This window comes from Stylophora pistillata, chromosome 12 (genome assembly GCF_964205215.1).
Source record: "Stylophora pistillata chromosome 12, jaStyPist1.2, whole genome shotgun sequence".
Lineage (NCBI taxonomy): Eukaryota > Metazoa > Cnidaria > Anthozoa > Scleractinia > Pocilloporidae > Stylophora > Stylophora pistillata.
In genome coordinates, this window is record NC_142530.1 from 26487965 (window position 1) to 26504506 (window position 16542).

The 16542-nt window shown below is 39.1% G+C and overlaps 2 protein-coding genes across 3 annotated transcripts; both read left to right on the forward strand.

Moving 5' to 3' along the window:
* The first annotated feature begins 3112 nt into the window (after positions 1-3112).
* LOC148719436 (uncharacterized) lies at positions 3113-5970 on the forward strand. Its single transcript, XM_088740628.1, has 2 exons — positions 3113-3267; positions 5361-5970. Exons 1-2 carry the CDS (start codon positions 3216-3218, stop codon positions 5696-5698), a joined length of 390 nt encoding a protein of 129 aa, XP_088596754.1. The 5' UTR covers positions 3113-3215; the 3' UTR covers positions 5699-5970.
* A 427-nt stretch (positions 5971-6397) lies between these two features.
* On the forward strand, positions 6398-8580 carry LOC111319754 (uncharacterized). Of its 2 annotated transcripts, none has more exons than XM_088740626.1 (2): positions 6398-6550; positions 8059-8580. In XM_088740626.1, exons 1-2 carry the CDS (start codon positions 6499-6501, stop codon positions 8394-8396), a joined length of 390 nt encoding a protein of 129 aa, XP_088596752.1. In that variant the 5' UTR covers positions 6398-6498; the 3' UTR covers positions 8397-8580. The 2 variants fall into 2 exon arrangements, with proteins under 2 accessions (XP_088596752.1, XP_088596753.1); XM_088740627.1 differs by lacking the exon at positions 6398-6550 and adding an exon at positions 7910-7979.
* Positions 8581-16542: the final 7962 nt, after the last annotated feature.

Consider the following 16542-nt stretch of genomic DNA (forward strand, 5'->3'; position numbering starts at 1 on the left):
TGCATGAAAGTGTGACATTAATATTTCAAATTGACTTGACACAGAGTATGTAAAGCTTTTAAATTTTTACTTGAACGTGTGGAGTTTAAACTAGGCGGATGAAGTTGAAAGAAATTTCGATGCGTTCTTAATATTTTTCACTGAACATTTACAATCTTAGCTAGAAACAAACCGCCTCCCGGTTTGCTCAATTAGTTAGAGCACCGGTTTGTGTTGTGCGGGAGGTCGAGGGTTCGAGTCCCGGCCGGACCAATACTCATGGTCTTAAAATAACTGAGGAGAATTTGCTACCTTTCTATAATATCAAGAAATGGATAGATATTCTAGTCTTCTCGGATAAGGACGAATAAACCGCAGGCCCCTTCTCCTGCAGGGTTAGGGGTAGGAGACGTTAATTTCCCACGCACGAGATTCCTGTGTGATGGATGTCCTCCCCAAGGGTGGGATGGGTGGGTGTTTTGAGGGCCACAAGTTCATTAACTTCTAGCTATTAAGTGCTACCCTCTATAAATTAAGCCAGCCAAACGGCTGACGGCTCTACGATTTGACCAACTTGTGCACAGTCGCCCCTTTCCCCGGATCAAAAAATTAATCATTTAGGGCCTTTTCCTGATTTTTCTGGAGGGTAGGGGGACTATAGACAGGATAAGGTTTGATTAGCTACACTCCAGGGAGAAGTGCTCCTCGAAATTCTGGGTATGAATAAGCTACACAGTTTATAATCCAGACCCAAATATGTTATTTTTTTGCACCTTTTTGCAAAATCTGTAATGAGTTTCCCGAATTCTCATTATAACTTTTTTTCTTAACTCGTTCACGAGCATGCACGATGAGATTGCCATGAGATTATGAACTGCAGTTCATAATCTCATGGTAATATTGGAAGGTGATTCAAGATGAGTGCTCTGTTCGAGGAGCCGTTACGCTCGGGGAGTATGGTTTTAGAAGACTAGAATATCTAACCATTGACGTTATAGAAAGTAGCAAATTCTTCTCGATTATTTTGAGACCTTGAGGGTTGATCCGACCGGGGCTCGAACCCTCGACCTCCCGCATAACAGTCCACCGCACTATCCATTGGGCTAACTGGTAAAGCAGGTTAGTTAATGGCAGCGAATGCTGATGTGGACCTGCTCTAACAGTATTAAATATCATATAAATACATGCAAAAGTAAGTGGAAAAAGTATTTTACTAATTAAAAGTATTTTACTAATTGACTAGAATAAACTATTTATTGTTAAAAGTATGTAAAAGTATCGACGTTGTTGTTCGTTGCTGTTGGGTTAGAGTCAAATTAAATTACTTCTATAGACTTGTGAAATTTCTTAGATGAGTTTAAGCTTAGGGGCCGCCCATTTAACTCATGAGGGGGGGAGGGGTAGGAGATTTTGAAAAACATTTCCTGCAAGTGCTTGTTGGAAGAAGAAAATTGCATGCAGCCCAAATGTAACAGAAAAAAAGGGCATTTAGAACGGAGGAAAATATCCTGCACAGCAGATTGCTAGAAACAAATTTCTTGATGACCAGAAATCAGCCCCCCCCCCCTCAAAAGTTAAATGGTCGGCCCCTTAAACAGCTTTTAGCTGGGTTGGTAAACAGTTCCAGGCTATACTAGCACGGTGGGTAAAGGAGTCGTGAAGAACTTTAGAGTTAAAATGAACAAGTTCGGGGATGGTACGCCATCCACAGTCTGTTACACTGAGCTTGAGCTATGTCACGTGTCTTTTTGTCGTTTTTTTGTACCACAGCGCATTTGGACAATTTTACTTAATCATCATGACAGAAGATTGAAACGAGTCAGAGCGAAATATATAGAGAAGTGCTGGCCAGATGATTGTTCTACTGCCAGTCCGTGTGGCTACTCACATGCAAAATCTTGTGTGTATTCCTGTGAATTTTACTGATTATAGAGACATGTTTTGACCCATGACGTGAAATTAATTGTTTAAGTGTATTCATGTTTTATTTCGTCTCCACGCTGATAAATGACAATCGATATCTTTTTAAGCCTAGGTATCGAAGTAGTCCCATCGATTCAATGCCAAATCTGACGCTGACATACATAAAATCTTTCGGCATTAAGAGATAATCCTTAAACATCAGCAAAAACATGATGAAATACGAAACGGCTGCAAAAATCACTCGTGTCTCGAGCGAAACACCAGAAGAAAAGTGCAGAGCACGTGACAGTTTCCTGCTATAAAGGCGAACTCAGTTCTGATTGGCTCATACATACAGAATTGTTGACGGGCTTTGTCTCGGAAAACGCCAGAAGGTAAATTCTCAATGTAATGGGTGTTATCACTGACGAGATTTTGAAAGCCCATGAGTTATCATCGGTTATCTGTGACAAATCATCAGTCAACAGGCAATGTGTACACCAACCTAATTTGGTGGCAGGAAAAGTTCAAGGATAGTTCCCACCGGAAACAACTGTTTTGTTTCTGCCGTGCATCGACACGTTTATCTCGATAAGAGCATAAGACTCATCATACTTTCCCAGCAAGTATTTATTGCTTTATATTGTTTTATAAGGGAATAAATATATTACATTTGCATAACTTAACTAACTAAACTTAACTTAACTTAACTAACTTAACTAAACATAACCATTACACACAAATAGCATAGCTAGTCTCGGGGGGCAGTGTGTGGACGCTAAAACATCTTACATAAATTTCGGTTCAACAAAAGATTCCATAAATATACAAGAAGCAGAAATTAAATATTAAATCATTAATTTAAAAAGCAGAAATGACAGTATGAGATAAAAATACAGAAATAGAAACACATGACAGTAAATAGAAGAATAAATAAGTTATACACTACTATTAACTGGATTTAACTTTTGACACATCATTGATTATTCGTTCTACGTCAATATAACTATCTTGAACTTGAAGATTTTGAAATAATATTGTTGTTAGCTTTTTCTTGAAAATATCTTTTGGAAGATTCCTTAAGTTTCCGTGTTTGAATAACCCGAGGTTTCGTTACCGCATTCCTGAGATTACTATGCAGTGTCGCAACCTCTTTCGATACCGATAACAAGGCACGTGATGTGGAATGTCCTGATTGGCTCACTATTTAAAACTACTAATCTTATTGGTTATTGCTCTGTCATATAAACGCTCTATTTCTCGGCGTGTTTGTTGAGGGCGCTGGTTTTGTCAAAGGAAGCTGCATCGTTCGTGAAGCCATTGAGATACGCAGAATGAAGGGTCTTGTGCTGAGCATCTTTGTCTTCTGTGCAGTTCTTGCAACTGGTAAGTTTATTCTGTTGGTTGTTGTGAAGTTAACTGTGAAATAAGAGAACGGTAAAGACACGTCTTGCGTCTGAGCAATCTCTCATGTCTACCTGGCTTTTTATCGCTTTCAAGCTCGTTTCAAGCTATAAGCTCGTTTTAGCGGGCTTGCAACATTCAAAAAACTTGTTCATAGTTAATAGTCACCTAAGCATGGATAGAAAGGCGTCAGATCGATTTACGTTGTCCATAAGAGTGTGTTTAGGGTGGCCTCGTTAAGGTGAAACTAAACTGAATGATGCCACATACCCACTCGTGTCGTCCGCTCGGCTCACTGGATTCTTTCGCTTCACTAATTGGAAAGGATAAAGACTGCTAAAGCATAAGTTAACTCTTTGGTTGAGCTGTTTATCGTCTGTGCTTATTTTTCTATTATGTGGCTAAGTTGCCAACCTCCCTGTTTGCTTGTAATTTCAATTTCTGGAGTTTATTCCGGTTTCGGTTTTTCGGTTTCTATGACCATAATTCAATCCCTGATAATACTGAGATGTTTCAACGCCAACTATCGTCAAGTGAGAAGTAATCTTTGTGAGAATCCTGCTAAGCCTAGGTACTTCTTCTCTAACGTAGCCTTGATTTGTTGTTTGGTCAAATCACGCTTGAATGCCACAATGAAAATTTTCCTTGTTCATGCAGCATGGGAAACAAATGACGGATACAACTGAAGGTAATCTGCTTCTGACAATCGCTCAATCTGAAAGAAACTTTCCAGGTATTATTTATCCCGTGCTATTCCTTTTGAGAAGAAATGATTGCTCGTTTTTCCGGTTTGCTACCTGTATGATGAAAGAGCCGGGCATGAAGTTCGAGCAGAACCGTGATCACACCCAAAACGCATTCATCGATACTTCTTAATCTTCTTCGGTTTGAACACGGGGAAATTGTAACATAAGACAACTTTGCACAAATCGATTCTTCCCTTCAACATAAAAAATACGTCATCGCTTGAATATTACAAGTCCTTAGTGTGATGTCAAGTTTACAATAAAGCCACAATAAAAATGGCTGTAGCGAGGGAACTCTTGCATAGCTAGCAATATCAGGAATCAACTGGAATTATCTATATAGCTGTTATTGTATTCCACTGCTCTCAAAAAATACATGAGAAAAAGTTATCTTATACCGAATCTAACACATTGTGCCCTCATTGCTTCGCACAACTAAGAAACCTATGAGCCCTTTTGTTTGTAGATTGAATCCCACACCTCTTACAGACACCATACATAAAATTTAATAAGTATTTTGAAAGATGTAAAACCCACTGCTAAATGAACAATGTCTGTACTTTAGCCTCTTAGAGATCATAAATATAGATGGTAATCCACCATGGATTATGTTCATGGATTACATTAAACCCTTCAGTTTGAAGTGTTGAGCATTTTAATGTTAAATTCAAGGTGGTCAACATTCATGGACTTTATTGGATTGTGAGGATCAGAGAGCTGGCAAGCTCAAAGTATATTAAGATTTTTTCATCTAAACGATTCACCATGTTTATGATAAAAGTATTTTATAAAAAATACGTCATCGCTTGAATATTACAAGTCCTTAGTGTGATGTCAAGTTTACAATAAAGCCACAATAAAAATGGCTGTAGCGAGGGAACCCTTGCATAGCTAGCAATATCAGGAATCAACTGGAATTATCTATATAGCTGTTATTGTATTCCACTGCTCTCAAAAAATACATGAGAAAAAGTTATCTTATACCGAATCTAACACATAAATCACGTTAATTTATATACAAATACATAACGAGGTTTTCCTATTCATTCTTGGACGCTCATGAACGCAGCCATACACAGAATGAAAGGCACGGAATACCACAAATACCTGAGCGCGAATTTAATTCCGCTCATGTTTAATGTTCACTTAATTGCAAAACCTGCTAAACCGAGAATTTTTTACTAGACTAGAATGAGTTTGAAAGCTTTGGAGTATCAAAAGTCCAAAACTTCCAATGGGTTTGTCCACAGGTATGAAAAACTTTCAAATTTATATCGAAAAATAGTCGAGTAATGCATTGCAATACATTGACATTATCTTTCATTTCAGCTCACAGCCTCAAGTGCTATGATTGTGTAGGAACCGAAGATGACTGCAGTAAGAAGAAACTGGAAGCAAACAAGGACAGCAAATCGCAAGACTGTCCATCCGGAATGAATGAATGCATGAGGGTCTGGGCAAAAAAAGACGGCAAAACTGCAGTGGCTACCTCTTGTTCCAATAGTCTCGGTTGTGATGCTGCCAAAAAAGTATGTGACGACGCTAAAGACGAAGAATGCGCAGTGGGCTGCTGTGACAGCGACTACTGTAACGCGGGCTCTTCAGTTTCTGTTAGTGTGATCCTGATGACCGTTAGCTCTGCCTTAGGTCTGGCACTACTGAAGTAGGCTGGCAACGAGCAACGAACCCTGGCACGTTGATATACGTAGTTTTTTTTATTTCGTAGTGAGGTTTTCTCTCTTTTGACTGTGTGTAAAAGCCGTACAGGTTTTAAAAGAATAGGTATAAAAGGAAATTTGTTGTTGCCTTTTTTATCGATTTTTTTTAATCTTATCTCAACGAATCAAGTTGTTAGCTACTTTATAATGAGGAGCGCTTGAGTAAGTAACACTGATGTATTTTCAACGGTCTTTTTTAATAATAAGAGGGTTCAATGAAATCTGTTCGAAAGTTGTTTATTTGAGTAAAACACCTTTGGGAAGCTACCCCCAGCTGCCGCTGTCCACACGAATTCTATAAAGTTAACTCGAATAGTCCCTTTTACAGTTGTGGGCTTGGTGGCCAAGCCTTTGAACTGGAGTGAGGCTAAGGGTGACCCTGCTGTGATAGATAAATAAACGTTGAGTTACTTTACCTCTGGTGTATAGTCGTCCTTTTGCCTCAAAAATGCCGTGCATCCACACATTTATCTCGAAAAGAGCATAAAACTCATTATACTTTCCGTGTTTGAATAACCCGAGGTTTCGTTACCGCATTCCTGAGATTACTATGTAGTGTCGCAACCTCTTTTGATACCGATAACAAGGAACGTGATGTGGAATGTCTTGATTGGCTCTCTATTTAAAACTACTAATCTTATTGGTTATTGCTCTGTCATATAAACGCCCTATTTCACGGCGTGTTTGTTGAGGGCGCTGGTTTTGTCAAAGGAAGCTGCATCGTTCGTGAAGCCATTGAGATACGCAGAATGAAGGGTCTTGTGCTGAGCATCTTTGTCTTCTGTGCAGTTCTTGCAACTGGTAAGTTTATTCTGTTGGTTGTTGTGAAGTTAACTGTGAAATAAGAGAACGGTAAAGACACGTCTTGCGTCTGAGCAATCTCTCATGTCCACCTGGCTTTTTATCGCTTTCAAGCTCGTTTCAAGCTATAAGCTCGTTTAAGCGGGCTTGCAACATTCAAAAAACTTGTTCATAGTTAATAGTCACCTAAGCATGGAAAGAAAGGTGTCAGATCGATTTACGTTGTCCATAAGAGTGTGTTTAGGGTGGCCTCGTTAAGGTGAAACTAAACGGAATGATGCCACATACGCACTCGTGTCGTCCGCTCGGCTCACTGACTTCTTTCGCTTCACTAATAGGAAAGGATGAAGACTGCTAAAGCACAGGTTAACTCTTTGATTGAGCTGTTTATCGTCTGTGCTTATTTTTCTATCATGTGGCTAAGTTGCCAACCTCCCTGTTTGCTTGTAATTTCAATTTATGAAGTTTATTCCGGTTTCGGTTTTTCGGCTTCTATGACCATAATTCAATCCCTGATAATGCTGAGATGTTTCAACGCCAGCTATCATCAAGTGAGAAGTAATCATTGTGAGAATCCTGCTAAGCCTAGGTACTTCTTCTCTAACGTAGCCTTGATTTGTTGTTTGGTCAAATCACGCTTGAATGCCACAATGAAAATTTTCCTTGTTCATGCAGCATAGGAAACAAATGACGGATACAACTGAAGCTAATCTGCTTCTGACAATCGCTCAATCTGAAAGAAACTTTCCAGGTATTATTTATCCCGTGCTATTCCTTTTGAGAAGAAATGATTGCTCGTTTTTCCGGTTTGCTACCTGTATGATGAAAGAGCCGGGCATGAAGTTCGAGCAGAACCGTGATCACACCCAAAACGCATTCATCGATACTTCTTAATCTTCTTCGGTTTGAACACGGGGAAATTGTAACATAAGACAACTTTGCACAAATCGATTCTTCCCTTCAACATAAAAAATACGTCATCGCTTGAATATTACAAGTCCTTAGTGTGATGTCAAGTTTACAATAAAGCCACAATAAAAATGGCTGTAGCGAGGGAACCCTTGCATAGCTAGCAATATCAGGAATTAACTGGAATTATCTATATAGCTGTTATTGTATTCCACTGCTCTCAAAAAATACATGAGAAAAAGTTATCTTATACCGAATCTAACACATAAATCACGTTAATTTATATACAAATACATAACGAGGTTTTCCTACTCATTTTTGGACGCTCATGAACGCAGCCATACACAGAATGAAAGGCATGGAATACCACAAATACCTGAGCGCGAATTTAATTCCGCTCATGTTTAATGTTCACTTAATTGCAAAACCTGCTAAACCGAGAATTTTTTACTAGACTAAAATGAGTTTGAAAGCTTTGGAGTATCAAAAAGTCCAAAACTTCCAATGGGTTTGTCCACAGGTATGAAAAACTTTCAAATTTATATCGAAAAATAGTCGAGTAATGCATTGCAATACATTGACATTATCTTTCATTTCAGCTCACAGCCTCAAGTGCTATGTCTGTGCAGGAACCGAAGATGATTGCAGTAAGAAGAAACTGGAAGCAAACAAGGACAGCAAGTCGCAAGACTGTCCATCCGGAATGAATGAATGCATGAGGGTCTGGGCAAAAAAAGACGGCAACACTGCAGTGGCTAACTCTTGTTCCAATAGTCTCGGTTGTGATGCTGCCAAAAAAGTATGTGACGACGCTAAAGACGGAGAATGCGCAGTGGGCTGCTGTGACAGCGACTACTGTAACGCGGGCTCTTCAGTTTCTGTTAGTGTGATCCTGATGACCGTTAGCTCTGCCTTAGGTCTGGCACTGCTGAAGTAGGCTGGTAACGAGCAAAGAACCCTGGCACGTTGATATACGTAGTTTTTTTTTTATTTCGTAGTGAGGTTTTCTCTCTTTTTGACTTTGTGTAAAAGCCATACGGGTTTTAAAACAAAAGGCAGAAAAGGAACTAACACTGATGTATTTTCAACGGTCTTTTTGATATTAAAAGAGTTCAATAAAATCTGTTCGAAAGCGGTAAAACACCTTTAGTAAGCTACCCCGAGCTGCCGCTGTCCACACGAATTCAATAAAATTAACTCGAATTCATCACTTCTTGATAAAAGTAGGCGCACGGGAGAACTTTTACTCCACAATCAAATAAGAATGAAAGGTCGTTGCAAATTAAAAGTTTTTTCAAGAGTACAATGAAGTTTTTAATTGTTTTCTGTACGTGCAATTATAAAGTGAATTGGTGAAGCTGGTTTCTTTTATGCTAACGATAAATCTTTCCACTGTTCTTCTCATAAGTCACTGTTATGATCATAAAACGTTTTCTCATGGTGCTTGTCTCGTGAAATTAGGTTTCATTTCATAAGGAAAGCGGAATAAACTCTTCATGTTCCGTATCACGTTCCGCCGCTAATCTAGCTCACCTAATCCTTTCAATTATTCCTGGTCCTCTAGTAGATTGTCTTTCTTGGACCTCAAACCTTTCAGTTTTTTTCTATAAATTAAGGCAATTGGTTTAAAACTCCTGCTAGCTTTTAAAGCGTAACTTAAATCAGAAAAAAAGATGGTGAAAACATTAATGATTATTAATTATTAGCTTGATAAGTGCCATTCTAGGGTGAATTCGCAGAACTCGTTTCTTGTATGCTAATGATAATGTTTAGAGGCTGTTCCCTGTGAAATTTGAGTTCACTTAATAAGAAATGCGGAATAAATTCTTCATGTTCCGTATCACGTCCCTCCGCTAATCTAGCTCACCTAATCCTTTCAATTATTCCTGGTCCTCTAGTTGATTGTCTTTCTTGGACCTCAAACCTTTCAGTTTTTTTTTTTTTTTTAATTAAGGCAATTGGTCAAAAACTCCTGCTATTTTTTAGAGCGTAACTTAAATCAGAAAAAAAGATGGTGAAAACATTAATGATTATTAATTATTAGCTTGATAAGTGCCATAGTAGGGTGAATTCGTAGAACTCGTTTCCTGTATGCTAATAATAATGTTTAGAGGCTGTTCTCTGTGAAATTTGAGTTCATTTAATAAGAAATGCGGAATAAACTCTTCATGTTCCGTATCACGTCCCTCCGCTAATCTAGCTCACCTAATCCTTTCAATTATTCCGGGTCCTCTAGTTGATTGTCTTTCTTGGACCTCAAACCTTTCAGTTTTATTTTTTAAATTAAGGCAATTTGTTTAAAACTCCCGCTAACTTTTAAAGCGTAACTTAAATCAGAAAAAAAGATGGTGAAAACATTAATGATTATTAATTATTAGCTTGATAAGTGCCATTGTAGGGTGAATTCGTAGAACTCGTTTCTTGTATGCTAATGATAATGTTTAGAGGCTGTTCTCTGTGAAATTGGAGTTCACTTAATAAGAAATGTGGAATAAATTCTTCATGTTCCGTATGACGTCCCTCCGCTAATCTAGCTCACCTAATCCTTTCAATTATTCCTGGTCCTCTAGTTGATTGTCTTTCTTGGAACTCAAACCTTTCAGTTCTTTTAATAAATTATATTAAGGCAATTGGTTTAAAACTCCTGCTAACTTTTAATGGGTAACCTAAATCAGGAAAAAAAGATGGTGAAAACATTGATGATTATTAATTATTGGCTTGATAAGTGCCATAGTAGGGTGAATTAGTAGAACTCGTTTCTTGTATGCTAATGATAATGTTTACAGCTGTTCTCTGTGAAATTTGAGTTCACTCAATAAGAAATGCGGAATAAACTCTTCATGTTCCGTATCACGTCCCTCTGCTAATCAACCTCACGTTAACGAAACGAGTAAGAACAAAAGTATAGACAGACCGGCACGGACTCACCATATGGCATTTGTAGTCGTGTCGCATTGTTGTCTTCAAATTGCAGAAGAAGAAGAAGAAGAAGAAGAAGAAGAAGAAGAAGAAGAAGAAGAAGAAGAAGAGGAAGAAGAAGAAGAAGAAGAAGAAGAAGAAGAAAACTCCCAGTAGTTTTCATGATGGCCCTCCTACAATTAAAAATAATAAAACGTGTCGATCAAATTAAATAACTGAATAAATTCTAGAGTTCAATTTTTTAATCAAATGGTCGAGATGTAAGTTCCACGAAAGATTTTGGTCAAAGACGACTCAAAGCAATGACGACTCCAATTGCACTTTTTTTTTTCTCTCACAAGCGTGTCCTCAGTAATTTTTCCGTTTAGGTTTTCAGAGATAAACGGATAATATATAAAAATTGTTTTCTGCAAGGGCGGACTATGTATCCAGGCGGATTGGGAGTTTGTTGAAGCTGAGCTGAACAATAAAACAGCCCATAGAACTCACAATAACATGGTTTCCTGGTTTATTCCGCTTCAATCTAATTCACGAAACTCTCACTAAATTCGATGGAAAAACTTTCCGTAAACTCACGCTCTCACAACCTTCTTGTTATTTTTTACTCGACCCCGTTTTCGCTTTTTTCCCTCACGCACGTGTTCACCACCTTATTTGGTAGCCCCAGCTCAAATTTGGTACTGCCGCCCAACGTCACAAAACTGTGAGGGGTAGGGTTGGGAAATCTCTCGTACAGAAGCCATTTCTTAGTCATGCCATTAATTAAGAATTGGTTCATGTATGTAGACATGGTTGCTAACCGCCTCCCGGTTAGCTCAGTTGGTATAGCGCTGGACTGTTTTGCGGGAGGTCGAGAGTTCGACTCCGGCCGGACCAACACTCAGGGTCTTTAACTAACTGAGAAGAAAGTGCTGCCGTTGTAATAATATCTGCAAATGGTTAGACTTTCTAGTCTTCTCGGATAGGGACGATAAATTGAGGTCCCGTCTCACAAGCCCTTATATGTGATAAAAATTGTGGGACGTTAAAGAACCCACACACTCTTCGAAAAGAGTAGGGCACGTAGTGCTTGGTGTTGTGGTCTATCTTTGTGTAGTGTCTAATCTAGGGTGAATTGGGGAGGGAAGGTGAAATCAATACATGGACTGAAGTGGCTGCATAGTGCGCCTCATGAATTCTGACGTCCGATCTCACCTTAACTGATTGTAAAAAAGCGCGACTGATTATCTATATAGTAGTTTGCGCTATATAAATGTTAAATTGTTGTTGTTGTTGTTGTCACTGCGTGACTTATGTGTCACGCAATTTTTAGAATTTTATTCTTATTATGCAAGTGAGTTGAAATTTCTCAAATAGAAAAGTTGCAGGAAATTTTTTATATGAAATTTAAAAAGTACGAATGAGAGGCTTTGTGTTCAGATAAAAATTCATATTTTTTTTATAATTTGTCACTACTTATAGGCGATTAGCAATGAAACGTAACGTCACAGTTAATTTCATCTGATAAAACTTGGTGCGCAACAAGCAAACAACTGAGTCTAAGCATTTAGAAGATTGGAAATCTGTTGCTCATTTGAATCCCTTATTGTGGATGATTGTGGCTAAAATCCAAAAGATAGAAAAGGGGATAGGCGAATAGTACCTTTGCTGTCGTGTGAAATAGCAAGGCTTATTTTTCATTCACTGGTGTATTCACCGAGTATGACATGATATGGAGTGCAGCAGCAGTTTCCCAACGACCCAACGATGTTGATACACGGACAATATGCCCACTTCATCGCTCAAGACATGGTCTTGGATGGACTCAAGGGGTAAATACAAGGGGTAAATTAGGGGAGCAGGGATGGCGCAGGGGAGCAGGGATGGCGCAGTGGTGAGAGCACTCGCCTCCCACCACTGTGGCCCGGGTTCGATTCCCGGACCTGGCGTCTCATGTGGGTTGAGTTTGTTGTTGGTTCTCGTCCTTGCTCCGCGGGTTTTTCTCCGGGTCCTCCGGTTTTCCTCCCTCCGCAAAAACCAACATTCCAATTCCAATTCGATCTGGAAACAGTGGACAAGAATAGCCACCCAGTGGATGTCCATTGCTAAATCATTTATTTATTTATTATTATTTATTTAAATACAAAGTGCAGAGTGCCAGCAAATATCTCCAAGCAGAAAGCGAAGATGCTACCTAAAGCAGACAGAGGGTTAGGGAAAGCGAAGATGCTACCTAAAGCAGACGGAGGGTTAGGGAAAGAGGATTCTCAGTTCATTTTCCACGAAACAAGGTATCTTATTCCGGTTGGTTCAGGTAATTATTCTATTTGCTTGCGATCGAGTTTAATTCCTGTTTTATATTTCAACAGTTAACAATCGCGTCACCAAGCTGTATTCATTCTGTAGACTCCACCCGACTAGACGCCCTGTAGTCAGTGTCAGCCAGGTGAGGAGAGTTGTGTTACCATTGGTCATAGTACAAATTCAAATGAAATATAATTTAATCAGTCGTTTATCATTTAGTTGTGTTCTAATTCAGTTTATTTCAGTTCTATTTGTCATATTTTAATAGTTTTGCTTTGAAGACGTCACAGATTTTGCATTATATGTAGACGTATCTCTGGTTGTTAGTTTGTCGTCCTCAAGCCGACGAACTGAATATGTATTTTGAATCACGAGATGTCAGTCCTATTCGACATGTACTTTCTGCTCCGTGGAATGAAGCCTCAGCGCGCACTAAGCATTATAACAAACATAGGCATGCTACGCATGTAGGAGTTATTTTTTTGGATACGTAGGTTGAAATGGGACACTATATAACTGATGCTGGTGTCTGAATTGTTGGCAAAAATAAACTGCATTGGTACAACGCTTCCTGCAGTCCCCTCCACAGCCCTAATTTGAACTTGTCACGCAACGCTATCTCTCTCTCCAACATTGCATGACGAGACTAAACAACAACCTGCTCGTAGGTTCAAATTGTGCTTATTGCCGTTCCTTCGTCAGAGACAAAGTCCTAGTTATTATTCTGACTATTAAGGGCTAGAATCAGAAATTATGTTTGGTTTTTCCTGTGCAAGAAAATGCACAGTAGCGTGCAGTTTTTAATTGGCGTAAAGTAATGTGGTGGCATATCCATGGAACGAGGTTGAGTTTTGACATCGAGTGTCAGTCAGATTTGAAGTACTGGCCGTGCATCAACGATAAGCTTGTTACAGTTTATACTCATCTTTCGAGTGAACTTAACTATATTTATTTAAAGTACAAGCCTAATACTGTGAATCACTACTATTGTTAACGTACTGATGAAAACAACCCTTGGGAACAGTAATACAACCATCTTATGTAAACGTTGGCGATTGAAACATCCGTAAATAAATATTGCGAAAAAAACAATTGTACTTTTCTCACCGAAAAAAAAAAAAAACTTGTGGAAGTCACTGCCACATACCTTTAATTTCAATCAGTCAAAAATCTTGAGGTCTATAAAATGCCTTCTGTGATATATTGTTCCGAGGCAAAAAAAACTTCAAAGGTTTGTTATTAGATGTAAGCAAGAGAAATCCTAGTAAATAAAGTCATCGCGTTCAAATACAACTTTTTATTGAGTGATCCCGCCTTTCCTCCGGCGATTTTAGTAATTCCAAATTTTCATGGATGGCATCAACTTGTTCCGAAGTTTTAGCCTCCATAACTCACCATGTTAACAAACCATGAAAAGCACTCGACAGCGATTTTGCTAAAACAGCAAAGTCTTCAATTCGAACCAATTCAATTCAGTCCGCTGATCCACAAATCCGGCCCAAATATAGGCTCCGTGTAGCTTCTTGTTCAGTAACAGATGGTTGCCTCAAAATACTCTTCCGTATAATTTTGCAGTGGAAAGCTCTATTTTATCTCTTACAGCCTCTGGACAAAGATATTTTCCGGTCTCCGTTCTTCGAACAAGTGAAAGTAGATTGAACCAAGAGAAAGTATCATTCTTCAAAGGATAATATGGTGGGCTACTTAATTGGTTGTTGCCTATCTGGACTTTGCCCTTTGCGTGCGAAATACGTGATAAAATGCAGGTTGTTTACAGGAAATTGACACGCAATGGGGTAAAGTCCAGGTTAGCTATGAGCGAATTTTATTGGTAGAAAACGTCTAAGCACGTGAGAGTTGCGTGGAAAATTAACCGACCGTACCATTCTGTCCCTTGTGAAATATTTTTCATTGAGGTAGATTTATGTCATAAAATTTGCGTTGTTTACTGGAAAATGGCATTTCATCTAAAAAAATCTAATCCATACTGGCGAGTAAAAAGTAACACGCAATTGTAACGGGAAAGTATTGTATATATCTTATTAACCAAGCGCGAGGGCCGTACTGGGAGAATATCGGCCCGAGGTCTTGACAGTACGGACCGAGCGCAGCGAGGTCCGTACTAAAAAGACCGAGGGCCGATATTCTTCCAGTACGGTCCCGAGCAAGCTTGGTTAATAAGAGATTTATTATACGACTGAAGTTCAAAGGGACACAAGTGCGGTATCATTCGGGACCATTCGGGACAGTGCCCGGTCCAATACTTAGAGAATATCGGACCGGCAATAGAGCATTTTGATTGGTTAATTTTAGTTATTGGCCCTCTGACTGCCCGAGTCGTGTAATAATTAAACAATATTTTATTCATGGAGGACTTTTAGAAGCAAAGAAACGGATATGTAACATGGCAGTCGACGCAGAAAGTAAATGTAACTTGGTGGTCGTTTCAACCGCTGCTAAAAGAACAACCATATGGCAAAAAAAAAAAGATTATCAATCAAATATGATTTACGCAAATATCTTGCGCAAGATTTACCAGAGTCAGTAAAACTAGCCTTTCCGAAACAACACGCTATAGCGCTAAATTCGTGTTAGGCCTCCAGCTGACGGTGTATGCGTCGAAAGTGAAGGAGCGGTACACAAAACATGCACGTTTTAACTCGCTAATCGGTAGAAAAAGTTCCCTGACGACCTTTCAAATCCAGACAGATCATAGCGATAAAATCCTCACGAAGGACATGAGCCATTACACTGAATAGATGGTCTTACAACTCTTGTAGATGTCATCTTACCTTGTTCCTTGAGCGAAATTCAAAATTGGAATCGCTGATTAACTCATATATAGCAATGAAATATCCTGAAGTTGCTCCTATCAACATCTGAAGTAATATTTGATTCAAAATTTTTCTCATGTTCCACTCAGTCTCCTTCAGAAGGAAGAATAAGCGTAGTCGTACAACGGTCACAACTCCACCATTTTCCCAACACGACTGATATATTTCCTTAATTCGCGAACCGCTCTCTCCGACTCAAGCGTTGATTCGCTGAAATTTGAAGACCTGTCAAACCACAAATTAGCAAGAACGCTCTGATTGGTGCGACATCGAAAAATACTACAATCTGATTGGTTTGTGATACACCAAAAGATTGGGCCAATCACATTGCGTTGAGATACACCAAAAAAAAGATGCGCCAATCAGATTGCTTAGAGACACACCAAATTGCGCTGATCAGATTACACTACACCACAATACACCAATCTATACGCTAACATACAGTTATTTTTTTTAAAAAAATAACTCAATAAAGGATGTGTATGATCACCACTTGCCTCGATCAACTAACGCCCGAACAATCTGACGAAGTACTTGATTGTTTAGCTAGATCGAAATTTAAAGGCGTGGATGACAGTCTTGACTACACTTTGCTTGAGTGAGTGTTAGAAGAATGCAAATCCGACACTGCTCTAAAAGGCTACAAATGGTGTCCGTTATTGTAGATAAAATAAGTTTCAATGATCTGAAAAAAATGGATACCAGACCTGACGCGGTACAAATTGAACATTACTCGACATCATAAACTGCTCAATGGTACGCCTGTGTTATGAACAGTTCTAGTTTCGTTGCGTGAGTTTGAACAATGCGAGATTATCGAGATATACCAAGGCCGTAGCCAGGGGGTCCTGGGGTGCCCGTGAACCCCCTCTTGGTAGGCTTTTTACAGCATACAACCTACAATATTCAGGTGGCGAAAACGCCATGACAATATCTTGGCCGTAAAAGCCATTGATGAAAAGCCCACTTTTTTAAAATTTGGTCTTTTTGTAGTGTTTTCGTCAACGTCTCTTGTATTTAGTTAATATGGGCCTTCATGCCGCGAGA